The sequence below is a fragment of the Heliangelus exortis genome, chromosome 1 (genome assembly GCF_036169615.1).
Source record: "Heliangelus exortis chromosome 1, bHelExo1.hap1, whole genome shotgun sequence".
In the NCBI taxonomy this organism is placed as follows: domain Eukaryota; kingdom Metazoa; phylum Chordata; class Aves; order Apodiformes; family Trochilidae; genus Heliangelus; species Heliangelus exortis.
The window spans coordinates 87,262,168-87,280,246 of NC_092422.1; the positions used below are offsets into that span (position 1 = coordinate 87,262,168).

The window sequence follows — 18,079 nt, forward strand, 5'->3', positions numbered from 1 at the left end:
GTGTAGCTTGGAGCTGAATCTGTGCTTGGATCTTCCCATCTCCCTCAGGATCGCCCAGGACTGTTCAAATCCAGGGATCCAGACCATTCTCCGGTTTGCAGCAGGAAGCCCAAAACCACATACACAAAAAGCTGTCTAAAGGAGAATGTAGCTTGGGCAGAAAGAGGCACCAATAGAGAGAACTAGCTGTGAGTCTGTTCTGGGTCTCTGGAAATATGAAAGCAGGAATAGGACAGATTGATGGATATTTCAAGGTGGTACTGATCTCCTTCAGAGACCGGAGAGTAGCTGAATATGGTTTTGTGTAAAAGGAAGAGACCAAACATGGGAACGGGCACTGGAGAAAAACAAGAGTTAAGCTCAAAATTAACATGTAGAAACAACAGAAAAATCAATCTAAACTTCCAGAGAAGGAGGTAGGGTTTGTTGTTCTGTGGTGAAGTTGGTAATAGACACTTCCCAGAGAGGATGAATTTCTTTAGGTATTTCCTGGATCATGGGGGGGAAAGACTGGAATCCACCTGCTCATCTCTTCTTGAAAAACAAGCTAAGGTAATGTATGTGGCCATGGCTCACCTCCTGTGGGCACAAGGAAGGGGGATTTATTCTGGCCTCTTCTTTGGTGAGGTGGTGCACAGGAGCTGCCCACAGTGTTGCCCGCTGCCTGCCTGACTGCAGCTCTGGGCAGAGCTTGGCTCCCGACTTCTACAAACTCATTGAGGGAAGTGAACCTCTTCTGGTATTGAGCTTATGATGCAAGTGTGCTACAAAAAAATGTTTCTAAACCTTCTCTTCTTAAGGAGAGACAGTTCTCCCCTTGTCTTTACAGCCTCTTAACTTGTATTCATTATGAAAGCATTTGTCTTTAGGAAGAGAGACGATTCTCACATGAACGCATAGACAAAAGAAAACAAGTACAACACCCATTTCTGTAGAAGAATATATTATTTAGCAGATCAGTTTAAAAGTAAAAAAAAAACCAAACTGTACATCTTGGAAGGTTTTTCCTTTTGTTGGTGTTTGCATCCACAAGGATAAAAATACGTTTGCACAGTGGTTTCAGCTTTAGACTCCCTTCTGTGTTTTTGCTGAAGGATCCCATGATGTCTAGCTGTACAAGGCCACAAAGGGAACCTGCAAACTCACTAAGGTTTCTTTTGATTTCTTCTAATGTAGAAAACAAAACAAAATCGCATCCACTATGCTGGGCTTCTGAATGTACTCTAAACACTATAGAATTCTGAGAATAATACAGAGAAATTTGTCATTAGGGCCTACCAGGCAAACAAAAATTTATGCCAGTGCCCCTGTCAGAAAATAAGCATCTGTTATGCTATGCTGTAACTAGCATACTGCCATACTCATATATGTAGTATCTAGACTAAAACAACTTTTTTCTTTTGTTTTTGGATGCTAGTGGATTATTTTCCAGAAAGGCTCCTTAGCTAAACTCCACTTTGTCTCTACAGACTGTGGTAAGTGTGGTCACCAAAAAGGCAAACGTGCTGAAGATTTGAGCTGTGCTGCAACCTGTGGAGTGTCTGCAGGGAAAGTCCTGCCAAGGAGGCTGTGATGGGCATGTGGGAGGGAGAGGAGCCCTTGGTGCCCAGTGGTGGCAGCACATGTGTGAGCAGGCTGCAGGCTGCAGATAAGGAGCCTGGGCAGGCAAGGCAGGCAGGCAGGGCATCTGTCTCTGCCACCTCTCCACATACATGGTCCCAGTTGGATTTTGACGTAGCCACCACGTCTGTTTGGCAAAAAAGAGCATTTCTCAAAACTGGAATAACCTTAGGGCTTATGTTTTGCTCAAAGACTTCTTCATTTCACTTTTCAGTACTGCTGGTGGTCAAATTTTCATTTTTCTTTTTCTGCAACTGAAATGAAGAGCAAAGCAGGATTAGTGCCCCTAATCCTGACTCACACAGTCACTCAGCTTTCCACTGCTCCTGTGAGTCAAATGCTCATCTCTGCACAAGGCATGTTCAGCATTTCTCAGGAAATAACAGGCAGCACCTTGGTATATCAGAGGTACCTTTTCATCCAAGCAGCTCTGCATGTATGTCCTGAGTAACACTGTCTTTCTCATCATCTATCATAGTAGGCTCTCAGTTTATTAACTAACTCTCCTTATTTCAGGATACTTCTGAATTCAGTCATCTCCCATTTTCCTAAGACCTCTTTGCCAATGCACCATAATTACAGCTTCATCAGTTTGTGTAAAGTTGCTGTTTTGGCAGCTACTGTAAACCAGAAGTAAATTATCAGCTCAACTTGTAAGATGAACAGGACTCAGAAATCTGGCAGTCATATTTGAGTTCTTCTTCTCTCCTTTGAGAAATGCTCCACTTTAAACTGAAGAATTCCTAGACGACTTCCTTGTCCTTTATAACTCAGTGCCCTCAAAATGTGTGCTGTTTGATTAAGCAGCCTTAGTATTTGTGCTGCTGAGGAGCTTTTCCTCCAAAGCAGTTGGGAGGAGGTGGGAGCTACACCAGAAAGCTGCTATTCCTCTCATCCAGCCAGGAATGATCAAGTGGATGAACCTCCACTTTCCACATAATCAACCAGTGCTCTAGGGTACTTCCCAATTCATTTTAATGACAGTGTGATTAACAGTACCCTGTTCACATCATAAATTTGTTCATGTCAGAAAAGCCCTACACTCTGATGCCATTTGGGCAGGTTTTGTCACCTGCCCAACAAAGCAGCAGTGGAAAAGGCACGGGAGGAGGGTGTGCAGGGTGCTGTGGGAGCAGGGCCAGCACTTCAGCTGCTGCTCTGTGGGTGTGGGTGCCTGCTCCAAGGGCCTGGCCTTGGCCTCTGCCCTGTCAGGAAATGCAGACGTGGCTGGAGAGAGTAAATGTGGTTACACGAATGCCCTACTTCCCCTAAGATTTACAAGTCAAGGTGAGAGGTGGTCTGTCAATGGAGGTCCTCACTCAGCCTGTGCCATAAAATGGCTCCACTGGGGTTTTTAATTGCATGGGACATTGTACGTGAGAAAAAAAAATCCTCATAAAATATCAGGCACATCCTTGAGGACTGACATTTCAGTAGAAGTTTCTTTCCAGAAAAGAATCTTATGCATTGGTGGTGCAGTGCCATGAGCTGCCCAACTCCAGAACTTCTTGCTGCAATCTACCCCAACAATACTCCTTCCCTGGGGAATAGAGCTCCTTCCTGGGAGAAGCGTTTGCTGGCTTTCTCCTCTCAGGTGGGAATCTCTGGATTTTGTCTCCAGGTCCCCCCTCTCTTGCAAGAAACTCATGGCTGTGCTTGTGTGCTGCCTGGTGGACTCTGTAAGGGCATGTTCTTGTACACACTTACTGCTTGTGGTACAATCTTTTCTCCAGCCAGGTGAGATAATAGCTAGGTTAATAAAGTGAATGTGTTTCTCACAATAATGATTATACTATAAGCATTCTGATGGTTTCATTCTGACTGTTATTAAGTTATAATGTTTGACTTACTCAGTTATAAAGTTTGCTTCATCAATAATATGTCTAGAGCGTACCTCTTTCATAGCATCGTCTATCTGTTTTAATTCCTCATAGTGGTCTCTGGATTCCCAAAGGGGCTGGAGCATCACCTCCTCCACTTCTGGAAATAGCTAGGTGGAAAACAAGACAGAGATTATCAACATTTGGACTTGGCCCTGCTGAGCCAAAGGTTGGACTTGATGATCTCAAAGGTCTTTTCCAACCTGATTCTATTATTTCCTTTGGTATGTGTTAACCTGTGCATGCTAGAAACGGGCTGAGAGGCAGAATGTGAACTGCTTTGGGCGACTGACCTTTGTTACTGTTTCAAACATGGGGATGAGGACGAACTTGAGGAAGCCGATCTGGGCTGTCGGCTTCGTCACTTTGTCGCGGTCCATGAACGGTGCCACTGGAAGCCCCTCAGATTTTTCTCGGTCACTCTGGGACAAATCCAGAGTTAACAAATATTAATCACAGCCTGTGAGGGAGAGTAATGTACCAAGTAGATGACTAGCCAGAGAGCATCAGCCTTCAGATGTAGATCTCAGTAATGTCTGAAGAAAGCACAGAACAGCACTATGCCTCCCTCAGGCCATGCATCCTGCTCTGCTGACAGCAAGACATCTACATACAGAGAACCCTGTTCAGTTACATCTGCACAGCAGTGGCACGAAAGGGGTCACCTCCAGGTTTGCTGGACAATGAGGTCATTTGGTTCTCTTTGCAAACCCATGGGACTTGTGGGCTAAAATATTTCTGAGCATTCAGAAAGATGGTAATGGCTTTTTCTGCTCTGGAGGAGAAGAAATAGGTCTTTGATTTCCTCATCATTCTCCAGAGAGTCATTGTTTTGGGGCATTCAACCAGAAATTACATATCCTTCTTTAGTAATGATTAAAACCAGTTCTGGCTAGCTGCATCAATGGAGAACAGGTCCATTGACTGCAATGAGTTTACCAAGATCCCTACTTGAGCACATAACTCACTGTTTCTATCTGGGTTCACATGCAAGAAGGCCACAGACTGTGCACACACAAAAAAAGTATCCTGTAGCAGACTTAATGTCTCAATTTTGGGGGGTTTTTTTTTGCCCATCGAACTTTTGCTGGAGGGTCAAAACAGTAAGGCACACAAATGCTGCAATTTGAGTAAAAAGCTGCAGATGCAGTGAGTGAGGAGTGTTTCTGAGTGGTCTGTCTCTGGTGAGAAGCCCTCCTCAATACTCACCCTATCAAGATATAGACAAAGCACACAAGAAAGCTTTGGCATCAACTCCATAGGGTACTGTGTCTCTTGAGATCCCACTATTGCAAACACGTACACACTACTCAGGAGTCTGTGTGACAAAGGCAGCTGAGGGCTGCTTTTCCAGGGATCCTTTTTTAAGCAGCCAGAAACTGTGTCCAGCTGGGAATGCAGTAAGGAGTTTGGGAAGCTTCAAGTCTGACTTGGCACACCTCAGCAAGTTGTCTGCTTTTCCTTTAGGCAAATGTTCATGCAGAGTGGAAGTTGTCTATACCAGGTCCTGTGTGATATTTGATATAATTTACCCGACAACTTCCTTTTGCCACTGGCCTTGCCCTTTAGGCTCAAAAATCATCTACTGCTTATCAAACAAACTTGCAAGACAACTACAGAGAACAAGCTTCAGTCTCCTAGCATTAGGATTTCTAGGTTGCTATTTTCTTTCTTCTGCAAACTACATTCACTTGATTTCTGAACAGCTTTTCTTGCTGACATTCTTCTCTCCCTTTTGGTAAAAAAAGCCCTTCCACCCTAGAACCAGACTGGGCTGTCAGATAGCAAAGTAGCTGTAGCTGACGTGGGACTCAGTAAGGGCATCATTTTGTGCAATTGCATTTCTCCCTCCTTCTTACCTGCATAAAATATTCCTCTAGTAAGCAATCTACCCAGGGCTCTGCTACTTCCATCGGGCGGACTTCATTGGAGATATCACAGCATTTTATCAGTACCATCTTCAGCTGAAAGAGGATAATACTTTAATACTGCAATTTAGTTGCCTGCCCTTTTTCTCCTATCCATAACCTGTGTCTTTACAATGCAATGGGAGCCAATGTTTTCAAAGAAGAAGGACAGTTCTAGGATTAAATCAGAGGTCTTAAATGATCTGAATTCTTTTCCCATGTAAATTACTTATCGCCTCTCTGCCTCAGTTTCCCTGTCTGTAGCACTGGAATGAGTCACAGTGGGATGTGTGCTTATCTGCTGCATGAAGCTGCGTGAAGCATTTCTTTCTTGATGGGACTCCAGGATTTCTAAAGCTGGAATAGTCTACTTTATATAGAGAACTTCCAAATATTAATTCTTTTTTGGTGGGGCAGAGAATGTCAGAAGGATTAATTTTTTACCGTGTGTATTGAGTCTCATTTTTCAAACAAGCATGTTAATCTACAAGGTTTCACACTGTGCACAGAAAAAGAATAATCTACAAAACATCCTCACACAGGTCATGTGTTCTTCATTTGAGTAATCAAAATTTTCCATTTTTTCCTTGAAAGAGTCCAGTATTTCTGCGTGTCTCGCCATGTCTGTAGCCAGGATTAACGTAATTATCCCCTAGCAAAGAAAACATGTTCATGTATTAACTTGACATTCTTTATGAAGTTTGCTATTACAGAGCAAAGTAGGGTCTTTCTTACACACAAATGCATTGTTGTTAACACTGAAAGGGGAAGTTTATGACTTGCAATTGCCAAGCAAACTGGAAGAAGGCTATAAAGTGTTCATGACATAAGAAGATCATGGTTGGATTGATCTGTAACACTGGTGTGATATTCCAGAAGAACCGAGGTTTTTCCTTTCTGACTGACTAATTGTGGAAAAACAAACTGTACAATAGGATGTTAAAATCCACATTCTGTTTGCCAAGATCCACTTTTGACTCCTAGGAAAGCACTATAGGTTTTGCTCCTGACTCTTAGTGGCCCTAGGAAGAGATAAAGATCAGTAGATGTGGATATCCTCTGTGTTCATCTTCCTTGGCTTAAGGGCTTTGAAATACTGAGATGCAGCTAATGTGCTAGGAGCTCTGTATCCTTCTGCTAGGCAGAGATTATGATGGGAAAATGTGCTTAATTTGAAGCTGCAGGTTTTCATATAGATCTATCCATTTTGGGCCCATGCCTGCTTCCCACTCACTGGCAGAATCAGTAACTCCAACCTGACCAGCACCTGAGCCCTTACATTGGTTTGCTTTTCATTTGGTGTGTAAGGAAGATGTAATGTGGAAAAAAGACTGAATCTTGTCCTTCAGTGCTCTAATGGTAATTGTAGCACTGTTCACTGTCTCAGGGATAACTGTGATGACTCCCAGCCCACCAGAGCCTCTTCCAACAGTACAAGTGCTCTGCTGCTGAAAATCTTTTCCATTTTGAAGCCCCTCTCAAAATTAATACAATGTTCTCTGGAAGCATAAGCTTCTGCCATGAGAGCTTAATCCTTTCCCAGCCAGCACTAATTGGATCGTACAGTAATACAAGTATCAACCCCTAAAATGTCACAGCCTCTAATAGTCAGGATGTACTCATTATTTCTCAGCAAGACATTCCAGAGAGTGCTGCGGTGGAAATTTTCCAAGAATCCCTCTTGGATCCTCCTAGTGTGAGGGGCTTTTTTGGTGCTATCTTCTAGAGAGAATGATTCACTCTCAGTGTACAGCAGGGAAGTCTCTGTGCTTACATCTTCAGGAACAGTTTGTATGACACTGATAGGAGCAACACTCATACCTGTCTTATCTGTTTGAATTGGTCCTGGTCGACGTTGGAGAAAATGTTGTATTCTGGCTGGGAAATGATCTGGAAAGCCACAGCACAGTGGTGGTTCTCCAGTGGGGAGATGTCATTGTAGCGTACAGCAAGCTCAGTTCGTGCATTTATCTGGTAGCTGATGTGAAGAGAAACAATGAGAACTCTTTCAGAGACACACAGCAGCTGCTCTGAACCTTTCTGCTTACTTTTGTTTACATTCTTTTCAATTATTATTAAATTAGTTGTTTGTTCTTCAATTGTTAACACTAAATCAGATTTTTAGAGAAAATAGGTATTACTTTAATATAGAGTGCCCCTGTACTGGGTTGTTCTTTCTGTTTGTTTCATTGTTTTTTTTTTTCTTGTGTGGGGGTTTGGTTTTGGTTTGTTTTTTATTGGTTTGTTTTTTATTTTACCAAGTCTCTATAGCTTAAAATGACATAGAACAAACACCGAAGGAACTGCCTGGGCTTCATTCACCCCCAGTAATGTCAAGGCAGAGACTCTTACTGATCCCAGTCAGAACTGGGTTCTGCCCTTACTTAATGGATGTCTACAAATAAATTGGATTCTTTCTCTCTCTTTTTTACACACACATGCATGCACACAAAGTGCCCAGAGGTCAAGAATTCTAATTTCCTCACATGATATTAGATAGAATAATATGCATTTCATAATCTATATTTTTGAAATTATGAGTAAGTTAAGCCACCCCTTGCGCTGTAGTGTAAATATTCCATTCCAGTCAATGGAGCTATAATCATTTATGCCCTCTCCTTGAGCTGTAAAAAATTTTACCTTGTTTTCCCAGGAGTGGGGGAAAGTGTTGGAATAGAAACCTGAAGAAAGCATTTTCCTTACAGAGCCAAGGACAGCTGGCAACCTCAACCTGAGTTGCCTGCACAAAGCTCTGCCTTGGCCCACAGGTGAGTGAAGAGCAGGGCCTTGGGGGAAGGTCATAGCCAGCTCAAATTGTGAGAAAGAGAACTTGACCTACCAAAAATGCCAGCTAGGATTACCTCCCCAAAAAATATTATGGGAAGAGAAAGCAAGAGACAGACTTACGTATTGTTATAGCCTGGATGGTCCAAGTCATGGCATACCGCTGCGGTCATGAGAATCAAAATGTCTATTTGGGAAAATTTCTCCTGTAAAATGCAAAACAATAATGTAGCATTACTATTTCTACTTCCCCTATCCCCATAAGAAGTGGAAAAAACACCCTTAATTTTTTTTTGAGAAGTAAAAATCTGAGTAAAATGAAGTATTTTTCCATAGATCAATTTACTTCAGTCAAGAAAGAGAATTCTGTCTTTCCTTCCAGTAAAAATGACTCAGATTTGCCTTTGGTGCATTCAATAAAAGCAGCTTAGAGAAGGCAATTTGCTTGAAACTCACTATTACTGCAGAAATCATATAAAAGCACTGAGATATTAGTACAGTCTCTTACAAGTCATTTGAGTATCCTTACTAGTTAAGGGAGGTTAGGAAGACAGCTTAGCTGCCATTGCAGTCTGCATTAACTAAAGATACAAAAAAAGTGAAAAAAATTAAGCAGTACATTCCTACAGCTTCTGAATAGGATGAACTTCCATTAAAGCTAGTTTTTATTCATACTTTTATTACCAAGGAAGTAGACTTAGGCCAGTAACTGGGATGTTTACTATGGAGAAGAAAAGTTTTTTTTAACTGAGCAAAAACTGGTTTGTACAGAAATTATATGTAAATATAAACACAAGCTATCTAGTCAACTAAAATAAACGATGCCTGTATTTTGGCCAAAGTATGGGTTGAATGTGACTCTTGCATACAGTACACGCAAGGCATTATTTGCAGTAGCTTGCTCAGGTGCAAGCATTTGGAGAAAACCTTTTCTGGGAACATTTTGTGTCACAGATAAAGACCATAATTTGGTAGGCTTTTGGATCTGATTCACAGGCATTTCACACTATTAGACTGTCATGAGATCCTCAGTGTACAAACTGGGGATAGCCAGGAGGTGAAGGTAGCTTTCCAGCAACTTCAGAAAGCTGGGATCTGGTGCTTGGGATCTGGGGTGGGGTGGCCGAGCAGGCAACCAGACTTATTTGCAACACCTCTACCTCCTCTTCCCAGGGACTGAACAAGTGTAGGGACTGCAAAGCTCACCACTTGCTAGCAAGCTGTTGGCATGGTTTGCAAGAAAAGTAACAGATGCTGTGGTGCTCAGTGGACCGGTATGTGCCCCGTGATGGAACTGGAGTGATAGTGTGGAGATGGGGGGCATACCTGGAGGCTGCAGAGTGAGATCATGCTGTACATCATCTGAGTCACACAGAAGCAGTGCCGAAAATTATGAAAGGGATTGTTTCTGTAATTGTCATGAATACACAGCTGCAGAAAGAGGGAACGAAGCAGTCAGAGACAGGACAGATTTTTCTTTATAAAAACATGATTACATGCACTTCCCAGCCTCCCTGAAATAAGTGTATACCCCTCCTATGGAGCCCAGTATTATTTTCTGCTAGGACAGAGTGACAGCACAAGGCCCTTTTACACTCTGCCTTGCTGGGGGAAGGTGAGAGATTACTGTCTTTCAAGAATTTGTCAGCAGGCAAAGCTCATAGTGACTTATCTCTCACACCAGTTCACGGTGGTTAAACACCCCAGCACAGCTGCAAGTGCATCTCAATCTTGAGATAACACTCTGTGCTCTCATCCTGAATTTGTACTTCAAACTGCACGGAGGTTAAATGGTGACTCTGGGGCATGTAAAGAACTCCAAGTACATCCTTGTTCCTCTCTCTCACTGAATGCAAATTACAGCTTTGGAATCTTCAAGACAGAAATGTAGTTGTTACTTCATTTGAAAATGCTCAGGGGTGGCACTTTGGGATGTGTTGCTTGGCAAAGTGGAGATGTGGATGCATGGGCATTAGCATACCTGTGCGGATTTCCTACGCTAGGCAGCACGGGAGAGGTTTAGCCATGTAGGCACGTGGGACTGGTTCTGGTGTGTTTTAACGTTCAACAGCTCCTGGCTGTATGCCCTCATTACAAATGCAAGCTAAAGCTTCTCTTTCCATGTGTTGTCACTACTGTCAGCTGGGTTAGCTGAGTGGAGCTGGCACAGCTGGGGTAACACATGCCACAGTCATTATTCCAATGCACTGGATAGCCCTTGGTATCCTGTCCTGCACAGAACAGCCAAGTGTCAGCAGTGCTGCTGGATCCCCTCTGCTCAGTCCTCCATACCCTGTACCTTAGAGAGTCCTTATGCACATGCTTCAATTACTGAGGAGTCTGGATTGATGACATGAATGGAATTCCTGTCCCACTCTCCAGCTAAATACTGAATTTCCTTCAAAAGCCTTCAAGCCCCACCAGGACCAAAACCTTCAGCATGGGACTTGACTTCTAGGAAGCCTCAAAGCTCTAGACGAGATCAAGAGAACTTGGGGATTTAATTGAAAAAGCTGCTCAGATTATTCTGCGGCAAGGACTTTAGAAATATTACTTTTTTTTTTTTTTTTTTTTTTTTTTTTAATAAGTAACTAATGGCACAATAAGGTTGACAGTGAGGCTCACAGGTGTTGGGCAGTACACCCACATGGACACCGTGGTCATGCCCAGGCACTGTTCAACACTGCACAGATGTAATGTGTACATCCAGCAGTGGAGCCCAGAGCATCCCAGGGGACTCCTGACTCAGAGGACTGAAGGGATGGAATGATTTGGTTGTATTAGTCATCCTTTCCTCCTCTTTCTGGAATATTTCTGTACCTAGTAGATGTGGAAGCAAGAAAGCAAGCATATACATGAGTGGCTTTTTCTTACTCACTTATGTTCAAATTGATGCCCATACTGTGCCTGGTGAAGTATCACAGGTTGAAGCAGAGTCCTAGGCTTTTTTTTTTTAATCATCCCTCTTTCTCTGAGGCTAGTGTTTTAGAAAAATAATCTCATCCTGTCTAACCTTTGTAGAAAATACATAATAAACTCCTCTCATTGTTCAGAACAAGACTGGCTTAAATGCTGGTGGTAACAAATTACTTGGAGATGTGAGCTAACAGGAAGCTGCCTGCAATAATGACTGTGGGTGGCATGCTGATGTGTGTTGACATATCACCTTGTTTCCCGTGTTTTCAGACTGGGAGAGAGGAGGAAGAAATTTTCTGTTTTATCTACTCCATGCTAGCCTTGATTGTATTGGGCTTCATCCTACCCTTTCTGTTCAGCAGCTTACTAAGGTCAACAACAGTGACCTTTTCATCTGCCTTCTTTAGGGAGAGACTTCCTAGGTCTCAGTAATTTTTGGTATCTCCTTTACTGTAGTCATACCATTTTTCTAAAAAGACTTTATCAGTCCTAACCACATATCCCAGGGAAGCCTTATGCACTCTGTGGTGACATGGTAACACTGATCCATTTTATCCCTAATTCTGGCTTCTGATGAGCCTAATGCCTTGTTAGCTTCAGCCAGCAGCAGAACACCAAGCAGTGACAGACACTGCTCCATATATGATGGTGTCCAGGTGCTTTTTGCTCTTGTTATACTTGATGATATGACAAATCCAGTGCTTTGCTATGTGTTTTCCACCCACCTTCTAAATTAGTGCAATTTTTTTAGGCCTTTCTGGGAGTCTACATAAAGCATGTAAAACAGTTCCCTCTATTTTGTCCATACTGTTCATGTAATTAGAAGAGATTAGTGAGATATTATTCTTTGCTAGAGGAATTGTATAAAACATTTGTAAAATGAACTTCACATCATAATGTTTTTTATTATAGTTTTAATCAATTTGTCAGACAGATACTTAAGCTTTACTAACTATACAGATCCTTTTAAAACAAAGGGTAAAATATATACTGTTCTACAGTTCTCTTCAAACATGATGACTTTTTAGAGAAAGCAAATATATTCTGCAGCCTTTTAGCAAATTCTTTCTTATACTCTCCTTTGGACCTGATAACATACTGACTTTTAAACACACCAATGTTTTTTCTTTAGATATCTTAGTTGGCGTCTGAGCTCATCATTATCATGTCTGACGTCTCTACAACATGTTTAACATTAAAAAAATGGAGTAAAGAAAGTTGATTAACTTCTCAGCAATTATTTTCTCTTCTTGCCTTGCTCTTTTACTCCCTGAGATTTAGCACATCTAATGATTATTGCACATATTGGCTTTTTTTGCCATATCTGAAGACATTTGTCTCCATTTACATTAGGTACCAAGAGCATACCCCAGAAACCTCAGCAAACAAATGCAGAACAGTTAAAAAAATGTCATCTGTTACCACAAGAATGCAAACATTTGCTGAAGTACTTGGATTTTAAGAATTTGTATAGACTTACTGCTTTCAGTGGGACTACTCATGTGAGTCAAGTTGATTCCATGACTAAATGTTTTCTTTATTGATTTTTGAATCTGAAAAATTGCAAAAATCAGAAATTTGAAACACTTACCAACCACCTCTTTAACGTGATAGGATTGATGTTGAAGTCCTTTACCAACCCAAGATCATGGTACATATGTTCCAAACAGCTCAGCATCTGCAGCCAAGAATGGATAAGTTATTGGCTTGACAAATATCACTTTACTTTATGATATATTGCAGAGTGAATTTCCTCCTTGCAAGCACTGAATAATTGTAGAGCCCTCTTGATAAGATGAAAGAAAGATGTTCAAAGATTGTATGATTAGAGGCAGTGCAAGAGGGGAGACAGAGAGGTTGTGAAAGCTTCTTGAAGTAGACAGATTGCTGTTGACCTCACAAGTTTTGTGCAGGGCTTTGAATCACACCAGCTTTTTTAGTAAATGTGATTCATGTCGATCACAGCAATTTCTTTTCACACACACACAAGAATATTGCCATTTTTCTAATTCAGCTGGGATATGTTCTAACACGCAATGGAATCAGTGGGAGTTTTTCCACTGAGTCCAAAGGTCCCAGCTGCATACAAAATGACAGCAGAAGAGAACCTTAAAGAAATGTTTATTCTATACATGTGCCAATATTTTCTTTGTTTATGACTTGTCATGAGTTCCTAAACCCACTTAACTCAGGCTTCTGGATTAACAAAAGATCTCCCATTATGATACTAGAAAATTGCAGCAGGTTTGTGACCATCCCCTCCTGTGAACTGTGTGAATCCCAGGAGCTGAGGTGCAAAGGCACAGGCAGTTCTTCTGCAACAACATCTGCTCTGGGGTAGAAGATTAACCCAGTTAATCTTCTGGGTTTGAAAATAATGAAAATGAATGGTATTAGCAATCTGATGTGTCTGGTCATTTAACAGGTGACACTGGTCAGAAATGAAGAGACTTCCAGACCATCAGGAGTTTATGTATCTGCATTTCTGAAGTCAAATGCTTTCTGAAGTCAAAGCAGGGAATGAAATGTAGCCATTGTATTAGCAGATGCAGCTCTTAGACTGTAGACTGACCCAGAAGCTCTAATGTAATGAGTGCAATGTAAAAAATACAGCCTTGGAGACATTTTTGGTTAGGTCTCTGTTATTTAGGCTCTCAAAAAAGGCTCCAGAATGATTCCATCTAATGAAACTTTATATTCAGTCAGGGAATATACATAGTTCATGCAGCAACCAGGAGGCTGTTTTTGAGTCATTTCAACAGGAAGGAAAAGATTTTCCTGCAAGACTTCAGGGACCATGTCACGAGCTGAATTGTGCTCAGATCACATGGTGAGCATTTTGCTGCAGACCACCTTGTCTTTTTCCCAGTCCCAGAGGCTGAATATATGTTTTGCAATAGTTTCAGAAAATACTTTCTGAGACAATAAGCTTGATCTAGAAGGTCTGAATTACCCACAGAAATGCCTTTTTCCCTCCAGCTGCTGCCAAGAGAGCTTTGGGTGAGTGGCAGGTTGATTCTGAGTCCCAAAGCACATGCCCCTGAACACATGAGAATCTCACTTTTCATTTTTAGCTTTCTTGGTCAACAGAAAAAGCTTGAATACTGGACTTTCCTAAGGCTTGAAAGTGAGTGGGCATTTGGGAAACAGAATGCAAGCTTGCTGTGTGGCTCTGTTTACTGAGATGCCACGGAGCACATTATTAATTTGCTTACAGAAGACTGGTTTATAACCTGCCTGCCCCACACTGAGCATGTGGGCAAATGCTCATTGCTAAACAAGCACTGACAGAATTGAAATATTCTCTGTAAACACAACCCAGAGCTAAAAGTATGAGACAAACCCATATGGTGCTTGGCTCACCAGAGTTTCCACAGTATCTTATTTCTGATCAGCACTCCTTGCAGTTCATGTCTCATCTCTGCACCTCCTTGCTAGCCTTGTTCATGCCACCATGTAGTGTTTCCTACTGCTCTGAATGAGTTACTGTGCTAAAATACTATGCCTCAGCACACAAGAATATGTGGATAATGGGTTTTTTTGGCTCTCCCTATTCTTTCTTAATAGTCAGAACAACAATGAGCCAACAGTGCTATAGTCCACCTGGCAGGCTGTAATTCTCTCCCACTATAAAAACCTGACAGGCATTCCAAAGCTGGGGGTGAGAATTTTGCCTGAGCAGTTTCATTGCCATGGTTCAGAGAAAAAAAAAAAGCTGGAAAGGGAGCAGTAAGTGGAGAGCACCAGCCTCATCTTGGCACGGACTGCCCAAGGGAAGCTCTGCCAGCCTCTGTGAATGGAAGATGGCCCTAAAGCCACCAGAGAGTCATTCTGTCACTCTGCTAGCTGGATGAAATGTCCTGAAGGAAAAATGCTGTTACTGAGATGGGGGGCATGGGGTGGTTTTCCTTGTCGTGTTCATCTACAGGTGCTGAGACAGAATGGCTTTTATACACACAACATCTGATTGAGAAAATAATTAAGGTGATTGCTGTTGGGGGTGCTTCTAGACTCAACCAATCCTCCCCTCAGGAAATACTCAGTGCTAAAATCCTGCTTTAGTCCTGTTCTCCCTTATATCTCCTAGGTGACATATGCTCATATTTGCTCAATCTAGTTTTCCTTTATCTTATAAACTGGCCACTACAGAAACATGCTTCTCCTTCATGTATCTACAGAGGTTTACATATGGGCATTCCAGAACCTTCTACAATGCAAGTCATGAGCAATGGATGCTAGTAACAATAAGAAAAGCAGCAATAAGAAAAATAAGAAAACAAAGAAATATGAAATAAGGTTGTGCATGCAGCTTTGCAACCCCTTCAGAATACACCACAGAAAGAACATTGCCTAGAAGTGTGTGAATCAATGCATGCACCTCTGCACACAGCAGCATGCTGCTTTATTAACTGGAGTGGAGTTATTGATGATGTGGTTAAGGATCCACTTTGCTGGGGATTGACTTGTTCAGATAAAATGGCATGGGAGAACTCATGTGACAGTAATGATAGTGTACTGGTTGCTGTGGGACATTACTAGGAAGAGCTCAAAGAAAAAAATTAATAGGGGTCAGAATATGATCATCAGTATAATCTATCTGGCATCTGTTAGGGAAAATAATGCATTGTGGTGTGATATGAAAATTAAAAAAGGATAGAGAGTAAGGGGCGGAAAAGGGGAAAAACCCTGCAGACCATCTCAAAGGGCTCTTCTGGCCTTGCTGGGTCTCAGAAAGAGCACTAACCCAGCTAACGTGGCATCCTTACCTCGTTGGGTTCCCACAGCCAGACATCAAAGGTTGGTTTTCGAAGTGCTTCAATGGTCTCCTGGGACAGCATGTACTGCAGACAGAAAGGCAGGGGGGTTACCTAAGGGTCCTCCAGCCTGGCATGAGACCTACTACTGGCAGGAGTCTCCTTGGGACTCCCAAGTTTCCATTCACTTTGGGTTTAGCCATATTTCCTAAGGAGAAAGCAACTGATCTCTCCCTCTGCTGGCCCAGCCCTCCTCACCCTCCCCACCAGCTGCTGGTGGTCACTCCAGGATGCCCACATCTGGCAGGCAGCAAGCCCCTAGCCAGGTCACTGCCCACCCTGGCACCAGCTGGCAGGATGCTGGGCAGTGCAGATCCTTACAGAGCAAGGAAGGGGAGGGTTAGGGAGAAAAGGAAAGTGTGATTGATGGGGTTTTGTGTATCCAGCACAGGGATATAAAGGGCACAGGGCACAGATCCATCCCTGAAAGCAACCAGGGCAATGGTTCTGCTGCCTGCAGAGCATTAGCAGTCTTTGATGCAGCCAGTTATGGCTGGATGGTGTGAGGTGTCTAGGATAACAGTGCTAAATTAGCTGGTGGGTTATGATATACTTTCAGATGATGTATGCTCTCATTGAAAATATTTTTTTTTCAGGAACACTTACATTTTCAAGTTGGTTGTCAGCCTGCAAGACTCAAGTGATTTTTAATCATTACATTCAGAGGCTTAAAACAAAATCAAACTCAACAGCCAGTTACAATTTGTATACAAAATGAAAAAAAGGAAAGTGTGAGGGCTAAAGTACCAAGGGAGATCTCAGCTCCACCAATTAATCTTTTCAAGACTCTATCGATCAGAATCTTTCTTGTACACAAAGCTCTTGTAGCTGCAATTGGCCCGTTTACCATGGCTGTCTCTAATCATTTTGGGCTTGCTCTACCGAGCAGGTGAATGAAATTTTCTGAGCCAGCTAATTGCTGGTACTTAATCCAAGGAAGAGTAACACTGAAGATTAATTTTTCCGTCTCAGAGAGGTAATGTTTTTTGCATTTGCATATATAATGTGCATTTAATGTGACATTCTGAAAGAAAACTGTGAATTAGCAGTACACATCTGTTTTTAGATAACAGTGTTGTAATGACATCTTCTGTCAGTGTACTCATCACTTGTAGCTTCACTGACATTGGACAAATCAAGCACTTGAGAACTGATAAATTTCACAGACCAGTCAGACAGAACCCAAACTCCTAAAACCAAAACTCCTCTGAGCTTTGGTCTCGGGATAATACAGAAACACAGACTACCAGTTTACTCCAGTCAGTCAGTACAACTCTTTGTAGTGCTTGTTGTTAATCCAAGATCCTAGTATCACAGCAGCACATCAAAGGTTGAATTAAGTATTTATCAAGAGGAAAAATCCAGTTAAGAACTTCTACATTTTGTAAAAGGATTTGTTAGAGTCAGAAGCACAAACCCTTTGTGTAAAAGTTAATTAAAAGAGATGCTAGGCAGAGCAGAATAAATAGCAAAACCTATAACTGATTGCTCTGTAAGTCTCTCAAGACAAATATGTAGGGATGCATGTCCAGATCAGACACGTGCATCACATCCTACCATGTGAACTTCAGAGTAGCTGAGCCAGCCAACAACTGTCCACTGTTAAAATCTGATTTGCACGTGTGTGAGCTGGTGTTGTGCCAAGGTGTGAGCTGCTCACTGAGCAGACATAACCTGGTAGCTTTAAATAATTCCTCTGGGCAAACACTGCTGGTGCTACCTGTGTGCTGCATGGTTTTAAAACTCATTTGTCACTGTGGATTTGTACTTGCCCAGTACACATTTTTCTTCAGGCATTACTGTTTTCTCTAGCAAATACACTAATTCATATTCACAGGGACAATGAATCATTCTGGAGAGAATCCAATGTAGCGTTTTCTCTTTGCCTCCCTAGGTGAAGCATTCCCATAAATTAATTTCTAAATTAAAAAATAATCCATTAGAAAAAAAAACAAGCAGAAGCACTATTTTCAATTAGAGTGCAATATTATAGGCTATTTTTGATTGTTTGCTATGAACATGGAGAATAAACAAGCACAACTAGACCGAAGAGTTTTAAATGATGATGAATGCAAAATATTCATTAACATTTCAAACACTAATGAGCTTTCAAGCATTAAAGACTACTGAGGATCCAATTCTATGTCACTGCAGATAA

General features: G+C 41.9%; 1 protein-coding gene across 7 annotated transcripts in view; it reads right to left on the reverse strand.

The window, feature by feature from the left end:
* Nucleotides 1-926: 926 nt before the first annotated feature.
* The window catches only part of PDE9A (phosphodiesterase 9A), a 48,616-nt gene continuing 31,463 nt past the window's right edge, over nucleotides 927-18,079 (reverse strand). For 5 of the 7 annotated variants that reach the window (XM_071752300.1, XM_071752334.1, XM_071752349.1 and 2 more), the window contains 10 exons: nucleotides 15,874-15,948; nucleotides 12,699-12,785; nucleotides 9,518-9,622; nucleotides 8,315-8,397; nucleotides 7,229-7,385; nucleotides 5,946-6,059; nucleotides 5,360-5,464; nucleotides 3,794-3,922; nucleotides 3,515-3,610; nucleotides 927-1,874 (listed from right to left, as the gene is read on the reverse strand). In XM_071752300.1, the coding sequence (XP_071608401.1) occupies nucleotides 1,824-1,874; nucleotides 3,515-3,610; nucleotides 3,794-3,922; nucleotides 5,360-5,464; nucleotides 5,946-6,059; nucleotides 7,229-7,385; nucleotides 8,315-8,397; nucleotides 9,518-9,622; nucleotides 12,699-12,785; nucleotides 15,874-15,948 (1,002 nt within the window). In that variant the 3' untranslated portion in view covers nucleotides 927-1,823. Of the gene's footprint in view, nucleotides 1,875-3,514; nucleotides 3,611-3,793; nucleotides 3,961-5,359; nucleotides 5,465-5,945; nucleotides 6,060-7,228; nucleotides 7,386-8,314; nucleotides 8,398-9,517; nucleotides 9,623-12,698; nucleotides 12,786-15,873; nucleotides 15,949-18,079 lie in introns of those variants that run through there. The other 2 variants (XM_071752310.1, XM_071752316.1) reach the window with 2 other exon arrangements.